We start from the raw sequence: 16,956 nt of genomic DNA, 5'->3' as shown, positions 1-16,956 counted from the left end.
TCGCGAGGGTTTGGGCCCCCCCCGGGCGCGTCCCGAGCCGTTGTTTCCCGTTGCCGTGGTGACACTCCCAGTCGAACAGCGCGGTGGCGGGTCTCTCGTCCTCTCTCCGGAGGGCCGGACAGCGGGCGCTTGGGGGCTGCGGCGATACCGCGCTGAGGGACGGGAGATCTCTGCAGGCGGCCAGGAAGGTCGGCAGGAGCTCGGCTGGCCGAGAAGTGAGTAGCTACACGGAGCAAAGCGCTGAGACCCCGTGGGCTATGCGTGCCCTGAGGAGTGGACTACAGCTCCCAGCATGCCGAGGGGCAGAGGCGCGGTTCTTCCGGGGAGTGGCAGTGGGCGGGCAGCCTCTTCACCGCGATGCCTTCTGGGAGGTGTAGTTTCTCTCTTCGAAGATCCCTTCGTGCCTTCGCCGCATGAGATGCGCTTAGCGGGTCCTTTCTCCTGCTGCAGGGAACGGCGAGGGGCGAGAAGCAGCTCGCTGCCTCTAACGGAGCAGGTCTGGGCTGCCTCCCCTGTCCTCCGGCGGGGCTAGTGGTGAGGAGAGGAGTGCGGGTTGCGGAGGAAGGAGGGGACGGGTAGGGATCACTTCCCCTCCTGCCTGGAATCATCTAGGAGTCTTGTACTTCTGTGGGTTTGGCCATTTTTGACTGCTTTCTCTGTATCATTGCAACTTCATCGAGTGCCGTCTGGATTCTTAGTCTTGTTTTGTAATCGTTAATATGTATCTATTGTTTGAAGCTTTTTTTTTTTCTTTGCAGGTATTAGGGCTGGAAAAAACCCTTTTGAGGCTTAGGTCATGGCACTGGTACTGTCTGCGAGGAGTAGAGAGCAGGCAGTAGTATTTAATATTCAAATCTGATAATGCTTGCAAAATTTAGAGGGGTAGACTGAGGGTGGATTCTCCTATCACAAACTAATGTTTATTTTTTGCTTGTTGGTATGGACTGAGTGTTCTGAACAAACTTCTGCTGTTCCTTTTCATGTTTTAAGCCTACTGTTCAATAAATATATGTAAATAAACATGCTAAATGGGCACCCTCTTTATTTTGTTTCATAAAGTGCTGAAAGTCAGTATTTCCTTTGCCTAGCTTTGAAAGCAGATAACACACCGTGGAAAGTACGATGTCAGAAGATAGTGAAGGAATTGAAAAAGAAATAGAAACTGAATTAAGCAGAATCAGTGTTTCTTCCTTTGAAGCAGATGATCATGACACAGAGGTATCAGACGAAGCTTTGAGTGACAGTGAGACTGTAAGTATTCAATGGGCTAAATCTGCTTCTATTTCTGCTTGAAAGTAGTATGGACATTGGAAAGCATATCTGACGAATGAACTTTTTCCTGACATCCCTAACCTCAGGATTTGTTCTGAAAAATAGATTCAGTAGTATTGCTTCCTGAAAAATGTAACCTCCAATGGTGACAATAAAATATATTAATATCAGCATTCTGCTTAAGTGAAAAAAATCAGACCTGTAGATAATTTGGTTTAGAATCCTCTGAAGCTAGAAAACTATTAAAGCTAATTATGTAGATTAAATCTGGATGAATAAACAAATGATACTTCATTTAAATCTGTATTTAAATCTTTCAAGAGATTGTCTAATGTTTGAAGACTTCCTGATATTAATTTCATATGAATTGATGCTTCAAGTTCTTTCTTGGATGAGTTCTTACTTTGGGGAACCGTTTTCCTCTGAAATCCAATCAGTTATTTGGGTCCTTCTCAGTTATTTTAATCTTTCAGACCCATAGCAAAAGGATTAGTCTATAGAATATTAGGGTAGATGATACCGGGCATATGTGACTATAAATCTTATGTTTCGTAGAATGTAAATAGACAAAGGTATCAGTATTAATTACTTATGCACCCACATGCTGAATGCCAGAGGTATTTACCACAATGTACACATCTAAGAGAAGGCAGCCCATTTTCCAAAACCGTTGCAGTAAAAGACTGTCTTTGGAATACAAAATATGTGTAGTTAAGAAAGTTGAAGCATCTGATTTACCTGCATACTGTAAAAATTAGATTAAAATTAATTTACTTTTTAAAGAATACATATCTGGAAATTTTTAAGAAAAAGATCATCCTGCGCATCATTGGTATTTGTTAATTTTTGCCTTAACCTTTTCCTTAATTTCTTGGCCCAACACAAATTATAAAGAAAATGTTAATTGAAACATATTCCTGAAGATAGTGGCATATAAGTTATTAAAATGTATTCCAATAAAAATTTAATTAAAATGTTATTAAAAATGAGAATTATTGTTCGGTGAGTAATAAAACAATGGGAAAGTTGTAGGAATTGAGAAAAAATTTGGTAGAAATTGCTAAATGTCCACCAGTTCTTTATACATGAAGCCAAAATGAGTCTTTATTCTTGCACGTCAAGTATTTACCTCTGGAATTTAAGTGAAACATCTTTTTCTTTTTTTTTTTTCCCTAGATTTCGGATGACTTGCCAGAATCAGTTCTCTCCTGTTTAAACTTTATAAAGAGCAGAAATCAAGATGCTGAAAAGTTTATACTGCAAGACTTAGAAGATAAAGAAGCTACAAGTAAGCAGAGATTGCAGTTAAAGTATTTATGCGCCTCATATTGCCAATGGAAGTTAATCTAACAATCATCAGTAGAACAATGGAAACTTTTAAGTCGAGCAAGCAAGTGAAGTTTGTAGTTCTTCGTCAGTTTTTGACCTATCTGACACAAGGTCTACTGCATTTTTCTGCACAGAAAATATTCTGCTGTGCTCTATGCTTTGGAATCCTCTTTCATATTTGCTGTCACTGGATTCTTACAATATCATTGTGTATGTTCCAGTTGCACATATTTGCTACTTTTATTTTAGATAAATGACTCCCATATATATTTGAGTAAAATGGGGGGTAGTGTGTGTGCCTTCTAAGAGTTTTAAAGGAAAGAAAATGCTGTATTTTAGTTTAAAGAAATGTAGTAGCTAAGCAGTATAGAGCAGAGCTCAGTATAGTAAGAGATTTTCTCTCTGTGTACTAAATTATATATTTATTTACTCTTTAGGTAACATTTATGGAGTAGTTTCTCGCCACACTTCAGATTACTTGGCAGAATTGGCTTCTGAATATAATGAAAATGCAGAGCAAGTGAAAAAAAAGGTATTATCTATATAAACAACATTTATAGTGAACAAAATTCTGTTAAGTAATTTAGATAACTTACATTTGCTTTGTTGGCTCCTAAGGAGAGTGTTCAGTTTAGGTTTTGACAGATATGAAGAAGAGTATATACATGCCATTCTTTAGAACTGGGACATCAGCTGTAATACACCATGTCTATAAGCTTAAAAATTTGGAATAAATTTTCTGTAATAGTGGCTGAGATGCTGAGCACAAAAATCAACAAAATTTAACAAAACTGAATGGTCCTTTATTGTTAATTATTTGCTGAATATTATCTCAATAGTACAATAACACTTTTAAACTTCTCTATCCTGTTCTTTTTATGATGATCCAGGAGGATGTGCTACTGTTAATCTTCCTCCTAATATATTACATTGTTTTATAAAAAATGTAAATGTAATAATGTCTGTCACTTTCAAAGACAAATCAAGAGTTATGAACCTGTGTTCTTGTATATTTTTGTAGGATTTGACTGAATAACTTCCTGAAGTTCCTAGAGAAACATAAACCTGTATTTAATTTAATAACTTTTTAATTTGTTGCCTGGCTTTTATTAGTGAGCACTTAAGCAAACATAATTTTTTGTTCTCAGAAGACCATTGTTCAGAACAGCACAATTTCTTTATGTGACTTCAGCTGCATTACAAAGATTAATATATGCTCCAAGCATGTGATGAAGAGATGATAAATGAGCAGGAATAGATTACTTCTTGCCAATAAAGAACAATGAAGGAAAATTAGCAGTCTTTGTGCCCGTAGCATTATTTTCAGTCAGACTTCTTAAAAATTTACTCTGTAACTAGTTTTTTCCGTATGTACGTGACAGTGCTAATGTGTGTAGTGCTTAGTTCCACAGAAAGTAAAATAAATCCAAAAGGCAAAATATGCATTTTTCCAAGGCAAAATATAAAATATATTTTAAAATGGCATAGAAATGTTTTGTATTCTGGGAAATAATCCAGTATTTATTACTCTGAAAAACAGTATTTTGACTGATATGTTTGCATTATTCAGTGTCTAAAGATTCTGGTCAGTAGTAAGTGTTGTATTACTGTACTTGTCATTTGATGAAAAGCTTATCCTTTTCTGGAAGATTTTTATGATGTTCTGCTTCGAAATTTTGTTTCTTGTTTCCTAATGACAATATTAAATTATATTAGGTACTATTTGAAATTGAAAATGAAGACTTTCAGATCGCTGCAACACCTAGTTACAACAGTCAGTACACCAGTGATGAAGGGATCACGGATGACCATTTTGTAACAGGTAAGCAAACACTTTAGTCATTTTGTTGAGGTGATCTTTAGCATCATACCACTGTTTCCTACTTTTCTGTTTTTGTGAGTACCATAACTTTCTTTGTAAAGAATTACACATTAAGAGTGTGCAAGATTTTGATACGTCCTGAATTGGACATGATCAAATATCTGTGCTTTTATCTCATTGCAGGATCAGAAAATTACCCTCATCTTTTAATGTCTTTAATGTCTCTTCTGAAATTTGTTTCAGAAAGTACTACCCAAAAATCATTTAAATAATTATTAATACAAATGGAAGCCATATTGGAGGCATTAAGGAGGTTGTACTTTGGCCACAACTTCTTTTTTTGTAGTCACATTGTCTGGGAACAGTTCCCTTCGCTATGGCCTTTGCATGTTTTGGGGTAGAGTGCATCAGTTATAAAACCCCTGCTGATAGCCACAAAAGACAAAGTGTAATCCTGGAATGTACATTGGTAAATAAGCATGACTGTAGCAAAGTCAGTAAGTCAGTAAGTGTGTGTCATGATAAGACATCTCTGATCGAAAATACTCTTGTTGTGATTCTGATTTCCTTGGGATATGTATCGCTGGCTGTATCAGCACAGAATCCTTTTCTTGTCAATACTTTAAGACTGTTTAATGTCCCCCAGTGCTTCTTAGGAAATTAAATAAAAGGTTTTCTTGCTGATGACAAATTTGTAGCTGATGTTGAAATGAGCATAAGCCTTACTTATCGTGAAGTAGAAGAAAAGTGTAGACAAGAATTTAAGCAGTGGGAGGAAAGACAAAAGGAGCTTGAAGATGAGAAGAGGAAAAAGTGGAAAGCTGAGAGGGAAGCACAGGAAAAACAGAATGAAGAGGAACATGCAAGAAGGATGCAGTATCGGGAGGAATTTGAGGCTGAAAGAATAAAGTTAGAGCTTCTTCATAAGGTAATTAATGTTACTGAAACCAATCTGTTCCCACCTAGACTATCTGAAGTCAAGATCTAATGTGAAAGAGATCCCAAACTGTATGACTGTCCTAAACTCTCTCTACTTGTGGCACTAAAGTGAGCTGTGAGACATATTTAAGTACGATGCATTGAGTTTTATACATTTACTGCTTTGATCAATAGTGAATGAATTTGCTATGCTAAATGTTAAGTTATACTTTAGGCTTTGCCCTTACTAAGTTTTTGTATTATGACATCAGCCAAAGTACCAGAAATGAGAGCTGTACTAAATTACTCACAAATGAAAAATGCTCACTGTCCCTCAGTGGAAAATACTTAACTTACTTTGGACCTCCCACTCCATTTTCACATTTAGATCAAAAATCATAGGTAAAGGAACCAAAATCATTCAGTTCAGAAATGCTGGTGCTGTGCTTCGTCTAGGTAGAAGTTACAATACTCCCTTTTCTTGTTTGCATCTGGAAAACTGAGTCAGGCCTCATGTCCTAAGTTCTGTCACAAAAGAACGCGACTCCACATGTTGTCTGGTTGCATTCTCTGAGCATCTAGTCGTGTTTTGCTATAGTACATGGTGCATACAGAAGGATGAAATTTGATAGCTCTTCACAGAAGAGCATAGGAATGTGAAGAAATGCAACTCTCAGACACTATATTTGTGGGGCCACAATATTTTATTATTTAGCCCAGATATGTGTGTTTTGAGAGATGCATTAACCCTGCATTTTCAGTTAACTAATTTGTAGATTTCTGAAGAGGTGAGCACCTTGCTCTCAACAAGGTAATTCAAGTCATTAAAATTAAGGAAGGCTTAGTGAGTGAAAAGACTTTGATCTCTGAAGGGCAGTTCAGTGTCTGATATAACTCCATTTTCAACAGGCGACAAAATTGATTAGGTTTCCTCTGCTCTTCAATGTCACAAATCATTTTTGCATGTAGGATGACTTGCTTTCTCTAGACAAGGTGGGGCATGTTCCTATTTACATATTTTAGTAGTGCTGTTGCTAGTGTATTCTTTTTTGGAGGTGAGAGATGGAGACTAACTTCCCCCAATACAGAAGGTTCTAGATGTCTAGTCTCCTGTTGTCTGAACAGCATGCATTTGAACATGCATGAAAAGCAGTGTTTAGGCTCCTGGGGGACCTTATGCTCGAAGTTGGAAGTGCTAGTTTGTTTGTACTGGTTTCTTCATATCCTGTTGTATATTTGATGTGGCTCATACTGATTTATCTTCATTCCACCAGAAGTTATGTGTTCTGGATCAGCCTCTGGTATTTAGGGTCTGCTAATTTTCAATCAGATGTAATTCCAGATCATTCAGATTTTTTTTTTTCTTGATTGCGAACTTTCATTTTCCATTGAGAAGCAGTTTCAGTGAAAAAAACCATCTTTGGCTTTACAGAACAAAGTTCCTGTTTGAAAGATTCTAAGATTATCAGTAACATAGCAGTGCAATTAAAGGGAGACTGTTCATGCTGCTTTCAGAGTTTTTGCTTCTATTATCTACCGGTACTGTGAATGGTTGTTTCATAAGTGTTGTTTTCATCTTCTGTAGTAGTATAGAAAGTAGACTGTTAGAATGTCAAGAAGATAGGGGAGATTGGAGAGAGGGTGTTTTGTGATGTTTCAGGTTTTGTACGATATTAATTTAAGTTGATTTGTCATGCAGAAACACCAAACTGCAATAGAAGATGAGTTACAGAACAAAAAGAAAGCTTGGAGAGACAGAATGATGCAACATGAGGTATGACGTACAATGAGCTTTTGTCAAAAGACTGTGAGGTTAGTACTGTATATTTGAGAATACATGTTCCTCTGGAACAGGTAATACACCAGATTCCATTTACTAATGATAAATATGTGCCAAGACCTGTCCTATTCTAAAAGTGGTTGAAGTCTATCCTCATTGTTTTGGTCTAGGAATTGATCATGAAGCTGCAGTTACAGATTGAAGAGGAGAAAAAGACCTTGGAAGAGCAGAAAGCAAAAGAAAGACAACACCTGGCAGAACAACAGAATACAGCAGCTGTAAAAATCCAAGCTAGATTTAGAGCATTTTTAGTCCGTAAAAAATATGCTTCCATCTTAAAAGAGCAGAAAGATGAAATAAAAAAGAAGCAGAAAATACTAGAAGAAATAGAGAGAGAAATGAAAGAAAAAGAGGAAAAAATGAAGATACGAATGGAAGAAAATAGGCAAAAGAAAGAAAAGGAGAAAAAGAGACAAGAAGAACTTGAAAGACAAGAATATTTGGAACAGGTGAGGAGGCGTGAGGAATATGAGAAAAAGAAAGAAAGCCTGAGACTTCAAAGAGAAAAACAGCTGCAAATAAGAAGAGAAGGCGGCGGCGAGCTAGGAGAAAAAAGAACAAGAACTGTGATGAGTGAAAGTGGAGAAAACAACAAAGAAAACATAAAAAAGGATAAACAGACAGAAAATACAGAAGTAATAAGAGAACAGAGTGAAGAACTTAACAAGCAAGTAGAAGAACTAAAAGAAAAACAGACTGAAATGATGGATAAAACAAATAATTGGATGATTCCAGCAGAAAGAAATTTGACACCAAGTATACTAGACTCTGAGAAGAAGGAACACTCTTCTCAAGTACATAATGAGAACATACACATAAATTCAGTACCACATGTAGAAGAAAATTACTCACAAACTAGAGATCTAAATGAAGCTCCAAATAGTCATGCTTCAAAGGATGAATCTGTTAATTTTGGAGCTAATGACGTCATAGAAAATAAGGCAAGCAGTAAATGCAGCAGTCCACCAAATGTCCAACCAAATGCTAGTAACAGAGAAGTCAAAGATCAATCTTCTCAGTCTGAAACAATGAAGAAAACTGTGTTTCTAATGGAAGATGCTAATGAGGCAGTCAGGGAGTCATGGGACAGAATTCAAGATGTAGCTGAGTGTTCCAGTAGAGTAATTCTTCCTGATGATATTGAAAAGAAGAGAATAAACTGGATGAACACATGTAAATCTTGGTCTAAAATATATGAAAAAAACCAAAGAAAGCAAGTAACTATGAAAAAAACACCAAGGAAGAGTTCAGTTAGCAAGATGCCTCCATTAAGTACACAAAAGATAATTAATTCTGGCCCTTGGAGTACTCTGCAGCAGGTAACTATACAGAAGATTGAGAATGAAATGGGAAGTCATGGTATGCGGGAGTTTTTTTGGTTTTTTTTTGGTATGGAGCATGCTGTTTTGGAAGAGGAGGAGATTATTGCTGATAATACATACATATCACGTGTATTATATAGATCTCAGTGAGAGTTCCTCTGCAGAAGTGGAGAATAAGGGCAATGAGAATGACTTTTGAATTCCCGTGAGCATTGTGGAGCAGAATGGTGTGGTATTAGTCTTTGGATGATTAATGGTATCTGATGCCTGTAATAGGCAAAGAACTCCTAACTCCTGTTTTCTGCTAAATGAACATGGTTTTTATATGAGGGTCTGCATTTCATCTCCTGCTCATCTAGCCCCTTCAGAGTTTTGAGAAGACTGGTCTCTTCCAGAAGCAAGACGTTGCTGATCAGCTTACAAATGGTGTTAATGCCATAAAAAACATCTCTCGGTTCCCAGCACTTACTTTTCTTACCACTCACTAAACTTACAGCTGTATGCTTATTCTGCGCTCTCATCTTGGTATCCACTCTGAGATGGCATTCTAGACTACATACACTTTTAGCCTGAACTACTTTTGTCTGTTCTTGTGCACTCACTCACTCTTTCTGGTAGTGTGATGGGAAACAGTCTATTCACACTATTCGTTGCTATTCACACTATTAATTACTTTGCTTAGTGTTAATCTTCCATCCAGTCAAATTCAATGTCATTAGCAAAGCATTGCATTTATTTATTTTAAGGTGGATGTTAAAATCAAACATCATTTTCATAATGACTTCTCCCATCATTACCATTCTTTACTACATGAAAGAATTAACATTAGTTTCTTGCATTTTCTAAAGTTTCAGAAGAATGTAGTTTTGGTCTCTCTTTCTTTTTAAAGAACCATAATGTGGCATTGTGCAATGAATGTTCAGTATGCAAAAAATTAACTTTATTTATCAATAAATAAATGCATGTAGGTCACATCACTTACACTGGAAGATTTGCCAGCTTGTAGCCTCTCAACATTATCTGAGTGTTCAAATCTTCAAGTTTTGACGCTGAGGCGCTGTGGTCTAGTTGCGCTGGAAGGACTAAGTAGCTGCAAAGACCTGAAGTATGTCAATGTGGAGGTACCAAGCATGTTTGATTCTTTATTATAACTCGGGGAGAACTGTCAGTTTTGCTGCTTAGGTGGTTATGCAGTTGAGTCCAACTGAATATGTAAGTTTTAGTGCCTTAAGAGCATACAAATATCAACAAAACACACCCATATGTGAACAAAGTTATACCACCAGATTTGCATCACATACAACAATTTGCATTGTACTAAAGCAACATTCTGTAAATGAGTTAAGATATAATAAGAAAAGTGCATGGTAGTGTAAGTCTAGGATTAGCATTAGTATGGCACAGCGATAGATCTTCTTTACCTCAGTTGCTTGATTTATGAGTGGACGGATGGTGTTCACCATAGCAGATGCTCAGCTTAAGCAGGAGTAGATACAAGGAAGAGTCCTTTGTAATACATGCCTTGAATATTAGTTAAAATTACATGCATATGTGCTGAAGGAACGCAGTAGTGAGTTACACGAGAGGCATAGGTCTTGGTACTGGCTATTGCAATGTCTTTCATGACATTTTAAGTTTAATGAGTAGAGAAGATTTTTGCTCTGTGATGGATGCATCTTAGTTCCAAACCTTCACAGTTTACATGAAACCAGTCTGTTCGTGCTTTTTATTCCATGTGTTTTAACAACACCAATTCACAAGAAAGCCAATATGCCATTATTATTCATAGAAATCCTGAATTTTTCTGCCTTGCCCAGTAACTAGTGTTCTTTCCAAAGTATGTGGCTTTTGTTGGTTTGGGGGTTTTTTTAATAAAATTTGGATAAGAAGCTTGATAATAATTATTGTTAACCTCTCCTTACACTTTTTGTTTCAACTGCTGGCATTTTCAGAGCCAAAATGAAGTTCAAGATATACTTTTGTTCTATCTCAGCAGGACATAAAAGGCCATTTCTATGACTCATAAATTTATTTTTCTGATGGAAAAAAATAGAGATGCCCATACTCCCAGCTAGAGTTTTAGGATATAAATAAGCATTGATGATAATCTACTGTAATTTTACACTGAATTCTGCTGTTGCACTTCAGATGCTATTTAATATTCTCATTTTCTTTTATTGCAGGAAAACAACATTCAGATAATTGACTGTGAAAATCTAGAAAATCTCTGTATTCTGATTTTGAATAAGAACCACCTTTCATCAGTTTGTGGCTTAAATGGCTGCATAAATCTCCAAAATCTTGAACTTTCCTACAATAGAATCACTCGAATTGGTAAGAAAATGAATGAAAAATTATTCCAGTTGTTATAACAGTATTTGTGCTGTTTATATTCAGCATTATACTTCCTTTGGATTCAGTGCCAGCCAGCTGCTAAGCCCGAGGAGCATGACGAGACAGAACAGACCTGCACTTTAAAGTATACTCAACTTCACATTTATTTGTCGTATAGTTTAGTTACTGTGATATATTCGATCTACAGGTTGTATAGCTGTTGTCAGCCAAAAAGAACTAAAAATCTTTCTAGAAGGGTCCCTAATATTACTTGCACTAACTCAGTTGGAAAACATGAGTAGCCTGAGTTCAGTTTATCTTCAGAAACAATCAATGTAAGCCCAGCCTTGCAACTGTGGAGCATTCCAGTGTGTTCCTGACTGACACAGTAAGTACTTACCTAGAGATTTTGTTACCTGTCTGAGTCTGTGCACCATGCTAACACTGGACTGTGGCCTTTCTTTTCACTAAAATGCTGCCCATTCTGGCTCCAAACTAGTGTTCTGTATTCCCCTCCCACTCTGGCTCTTCCTTGCTGCTCATTGCCAAAGCTGGAAAAAAGGGGCAAAGGTAGAATTGTGCACAGTGGCACAGTGGGTGTGCCAACCCCTGTTACATTTACAAAGGCAGTTTGTTATATTTGCAGGTCCAACAGTTGGCAGGCAACAGGTGTACCTTCAGCATGCTGCAACCAGTTAGAATTTACAAACACTCAGACCACTCAACAGATGCATCAATACATAAAATCTTTCTGCCATGTGATTGATAGGTGTTTTCTGGTGGGCAGCCAGGAATTTTACATGTAGTGATCATGTTTGCCTCCCTGCTTGTACTGCCACTCGGACTGTAAAGGGCCTAAAAGTTAGATATTGTGTCTCAGCCTCTGGCAAGCCAAAAAGATTGCATCGTGAGCCTTGAGTTATGTAGATTTGTCGACAGATATAATCATGGTCTAGAGCCTTTGCCACTGACAAAAAGTCAGGAAGGTGTAGTACAGTGAAAATAACCAAAAGCTTTGCTGTATGTAGGTGGAGAAACCATTTTTTGTTGTTGTTAGAATGATGTACGGAGTTATGACCATTAGTGAACCCTCAAAGGCAACATTAACAGTTGAGAAAAAGTAATAGTAAATTGCCAGATCATTACTTGAAAGGGAGCTCTCAAGGCTTCAAAGTATCGAATTTCCTTGAAGAAGACAGCACATCAGTCAGAATAGATCTAGATTTAACAGCCCTGTTATACTATTAAGCGGATAGGTGAAACACATTCACATAAGGCATTTATATAAAGAAACAGTTTCCACTGATAAGAAACAAACTGAAACAGTATGAACATGGATAATGCAATTCTGTGATTGATAAATAACAAGGCATAGCAAACGGAAAATGGGAAAGCTTAAAAAACTGTAGATTTTAGAGGATTTAGTGTTGAATTTTTAATATTTTTTGCTAATGTGCAAATTTGGAGTATTAGTATTTGTGAACAGAATTTATATCTGAGAATAAGGGTGCTGGAATATCAATGTTTACTGTAAGAGCATATTAGTACCCTAATTAGAAACAGTAAAATAAACTGGTGAAGGAAGTTATATCCTTGTGGCCAATAATGCTGGCTAAGATTCTTCCTCAGATTTATCTCATTTGATAAAAGTGTCTGCAAGATTACTGTAAGAATGACATAGTATTAGTGGATGACATATAGGCACGTACCATCTGTGTGGAAGGTAGTATCTTTGTACTTTGATTTGTGCAGTGTGCTGCTATGTTTACTGAGTGAATCTGAGTGGGTAAATAAATGTTCACAAAGATCAGCTTGGAGTCTCCCTTTCTCCTCTCCAGGATTGCTTTTAGGATGTCTGATTAAAACATGCATAATACAGGCTTTATTTCATACAATAACATATTGGTTGTAAGTAGTTGTATAGAAAACAAAAATGGATTTGTAGTTTTTAAGATGTTAATGTATCTCTCCCATCTGTAAGTTTTGCAGGCTGTTCCTTAGGAATTTTAGAAGTTACAGTAGTGTGCGGTGTTCTCAGTTCATTCAGCTTTAAAAGCTGTGGGCTTTTTCCTGGGCCTCTTTATGTGTGTAATACTTCTGTTTTAGTAACTTGTGGGAAAGTGAAAGCATAATGTGATTTCTTTTTTTTCTCCTCTCATTGAAATATAGCATCAGCAAGGGGAAAAGCAGACTTGCCAGAAAACCCTTAAAAATAACAGCAAAATTATGAGAAATATGTCTCAATTATGCTTTTCTACTTCAGAACGCGCGATCACAAATTAAGGAATTGTGTCAGTAATACAATGAAGTTCAGTGCTTATGTTTATAAGATGAATGCTTTAGGTAAAACTTTTCTTACACAAAACCTAGAATTTTTACTTGAATCATAGAATATGCATTTGTAGGGTGCCTATATTGCCATGGGATGTTGGCTAAAATTCTGGCAGTGCAAAGAAGAGCAGTGCATAACCATGGATAGTTGTAAATGTCTCTTTGGACCTCTCTTTTAAGAAAGCACATAGAGATAGGGGGGTTTTTTTTATGAAAAACCTTTCATTTTGGCTTTGGTTTTTGTGTGTGTGTGTTGTGTTGTGTTTTCTCATGTTCAATCTTAGCTTCCATTCCTCTCTTTAACATTCATCTTTGTCACACATAGAAGTTATTTCAGAACTGCATTGATAGATAAGACAGAGTCCGTAGCTAAACAGACTCCAACTGCACTTCACAAATTACTTAGAGCTATTTATATAAGGGTTTTCCACAAGTCTAGCTGAAACCATATGTTTTTCAACAGAATGCATTTTCCCATATACTGCCATAGCTGTTGTTGGTTGCATTACATGTGCAACAGATGATATCTTCTGGAAATGTGCAGAAGAGTTTTATGCTTATTTTTAATTTTGCATATGTGCAGAAGAACCATTAAAATATCATCTGTTTGTACTACAGTATTCTCTCTTGTGTATGTTTTTGTTGGACAGCATTTGATAATTCCAGAACAGATTGTGATCCCCTTCCATGTAGCCTTGGCACGTCTGTTCTGAATGACATTCGGTCTAATTAAACAAGACAGATGAGGGAAAGGAGATGTAAAAAAGGTGCTTTGTGCAGTACGCACAATAGGCAATTTCCAGATCCTGTATTAATTCCTTGCCTCGTACTATGTGTGCATCTCTTCTCTCTGCCCCACTATAGACTAATTCAGTGCTTTTAAAGTTTCGGTAGTGCTATGCTGATAAAAGTGGAGATTTAAGGACTGCTCGCATGAGGAAGTCTTGGGAGCTGTTAACACCGTCTGAAACAAAATTGTTCAGAGACCACTAGATGGTGCTGCTTCCTTTTTTATTTTCATCCGGGCATGAAAGACAATACTGACCGGGACCTTGCAGTCAGGATAGTATGTCATGGGCATGTTTTAAATTCTTTCAGAATAATGAAAGATCTGTTTATTTATTTCCTAGCGCACAGTTTTGAAGTTACAGTTATGGGGCATTTGATTTAGATTTAGAGTGATATCCCTTTTATATCAGGTGATTGTGTTATTTCCAGTAGGCGCTTTGCATTTTTTAATTACTGTGTCAAAGGTCTGTATTTGATTGGGTTTTTTAAAGTGTACTGCTAGTTTTGACATTTAGTTTTGTAATTTTGTTTTCTCCTTATGGTTCATTTTCTTTTGTAATTCCTTTTCTGTATTCTTTATAATCTATGGTGCAAACTAGTCTCTGGTCCAGTTTATTCTCAGAGGACAATCAGGATGACATTCACCTCTGTAAAGCTCATCCAACTTCCTTTTGAGAACCTGGGAAGTTTTGAGTGAGATAAAGATGAGACGAAGTATTACCTCAAGTAATCCTGTGAAGAATACTTGAAAGAAAAGATAATTCAGAAATTCCTTAATTTAGAAATGCTTCATAAAGGGTGTCCCTTCAAAGGAGTTTTACACAGAGATACAGAAAAACTGCCCCTGCCTGTACCAAGTCAGATGCCTCAGTGCCGTCACAGAACATTTAGCATGTGTAAGATCATGGAAAGACAGGGTGTGATTTTTGCCTTTGTAAGAAAGAGGATGATTTGGGAAAAATTCTGTTTCTGACAGAAGCATTTTCCTTTACATCTTTTTTGGGGTAGATAGATATTGCATGCATTCTTGCTCTTTATACTAGCTGGCGGGAGTAAGTTTGAGAGTGTGACAACTATAGAAGTATAACTTTATACTTAAAGGCACTAAATTTTCTTTATAAATTTCTGCATTAAAAATATTTTACTACATAATTCCTTAAACATGATGCACTTAAATAATAGAGGCTGTACTGTCCTATGTTTTAACAGAATTTGTTCTCACCTTGCTGATAACTTTTTTAAAAAATTAAAAATTAAATAATGAAAATTAACTTTTAAGCGTAAATACTGTTTCCATTCTGAGGGGTGATTTTCAGAGGGCTCTTAGCATTTTGCAGAGCCCATAGGGTGTGAGTAGCAGTTTATAAAGTGCTTGAAGCATAGTAAGTGCAGTTCATCGCTAAAAGTATTTTCTGTACCAACAGAAGAGCTAAAGGGGTTATGAACTGTTGTTATTGATTGGTTAACAGGATCAGAAAGTTCTGAACTGTATGCATTGTATATTTGAGTAATTATTTTTAAACCTTATACAAGACTAATTGGTACTGCAGATAATATAAATATATTGAAAGTTCAGAGTTTTCTTAGTATTTGAAAACTGTCAGGTTTTTATTTCATTGTGTTTTAATCCTGCTAAACTCTTCAATTTACAGATGGTCTGGAGTCGCTGAAAAATCTTCAGCAACTAACTGTGGACCATAATCAGTTAATCAGCACAAAAGGTCTTTGTGAGGCACCTACTCTCATTCACCTAGACTGCTCTTTTAATCATCTCACACAAGTTGAAGGCCTTGAGAATTGTGGCCTACTTCAAATTCTGAAGTTGCAGGGCAATAATCTCCAGGAGGTAAAAAAAAAACCTTTGAATTCAGAGGCTGTTGCACATCCATATTTTTTAACAGTCGTATTTTTCAGAATGGTGGTCATGTGCTCTTTGTTTGCTGTGGGATGTTTCATGCCCTTGGGTAGGCTTTTTAGTCCCCCTATTAGATGGAGATTTTTCAATGATACAAATGGCTACTAGTTAAGTATTTTCCTGCTCCTAAATCCTTGAAGAATTTGCCCCTCAGTAATTGTATTTCCCTCCTTTGTTATAGAATCTAGGCTTCAGTTTGTGTTATATGATGCTGATTCTTTGTTTAAAGTGCAGCAAGACATATTATCATTACATATAGGTAACATTTCAGACTGATTTGATGTATATATGCTCATCCTACAAAAGCTGAAGTTTGTGCCACAACATTTAAAATAGGAAAGTAGTTCTCTGACAGTCTACCTAGTCATATTTACTGACAGCGATTCTCTTATGAATCTGAGAGAGGAAAACCATTGTCAGTAAGCAGCAAATAACTGCATGAATGTAATAGTAAAAGACTGTGGCTCTTGGGGTCTTGACTTTTTTTTTAAATTATATTGACTATTCAGACTACATAGAAGACATTAAAATTATATACCACCAGATATATAGGTATTTTGTGTGACAACTGGTACATACATAATAAGGAAATGTTATCTATATCCAAATTGTGGTTTTGGTATGTATTTAGTAATGATTTATGAAAAGCATCTGGTAAGCATTCCATTGTTATTTCTCTAGTTTATATTAATTTTAAGTAACCATCTCTTTTCTATTTAGCTTCCAAGACTGGAAAATCATGTTCTCCTGAGAGAACTGCGTTTGGATGGCAATAGTATTTCTGCTGTGAGAATGCTTTCTTTCTGTTGGTTGCCTTTATTGCAGGTTCTTTCATTGTCTCAAAATAGGTAAGCAAGAAACATTCTTCCACTTACAGAATTGATACTAACCGAACACGTATCTGAAAAGTATAATTCTCAGTATGGTTAAAATATCACTATCTTTTCCAGATAGTCTTTGAAAATACGTGGTTGACAAATAATCACATTGGCTACCTTTAGCTAAGAAAATTTGAAACAGCATTAACTATGAAATGTAATTTTTTTCTATTAGATGTTAGGTGAAAATATAATATAAAATATAT

The 16,956-nt window shown here is 36.4% G+C and overlaps 1 protein-coding gene across 1 annotated transcript; it reads left to right on the top strand.

The window, feature by feature from the left end:
• Window positions 1-1,122: 1,122 nt before the first annotated feature.
• LOC104498120 (leucine-rich repeat and IQ domain-containing protein 1-like) lies at window positions 1,123-16,720 on the top strand (the record flags this gene model as incomplete). The annotated part of the gene is made up of 11 exons (XM_010141463.1): window positions 1,123-1,251; window positions 2,449-2,560; window positions 3,039-3,133; window positions 4,318-4,423; window positions 5,122-5,351; window positions 7,041-7,115; window positions 7,292-8,500; window positions 9,472-9,624; window positions 10,687-10,837; window positions 15,610-15,803; window positions 16,593-16,720. Coding segments are annotated over exons 1-11 (2,582 nt in total), but the record flags the coding sequence as incomplete, so codon positions are not given.
• Between the last annotated feature and the right edge of the window lie 236 nt (window positions 16,721-16,956).

This window comes from Buceros rhinoceros, unplaced genomic scaffold, assembly GCF_000710305.1.
Source record: "Buceros rhinoceros silvestris isolate BGI_N320 unplaced genomic scaffold, ASM71030v1 scaffold11028, whole genome shotgun sequence".
In the NCBI taxonomy this organism is placed as follows: domain Eukaryota; kingdom Metazoa; phylum Chordata; class Aves; order Bucerotiformes; family Bucerotidae; genus Buceros; species Buceros rhinoceros.
Note: the sequence above shows the minus strand (reverse complement) of the source record. Positions and strands in the feature narration are given on the sequence as shown.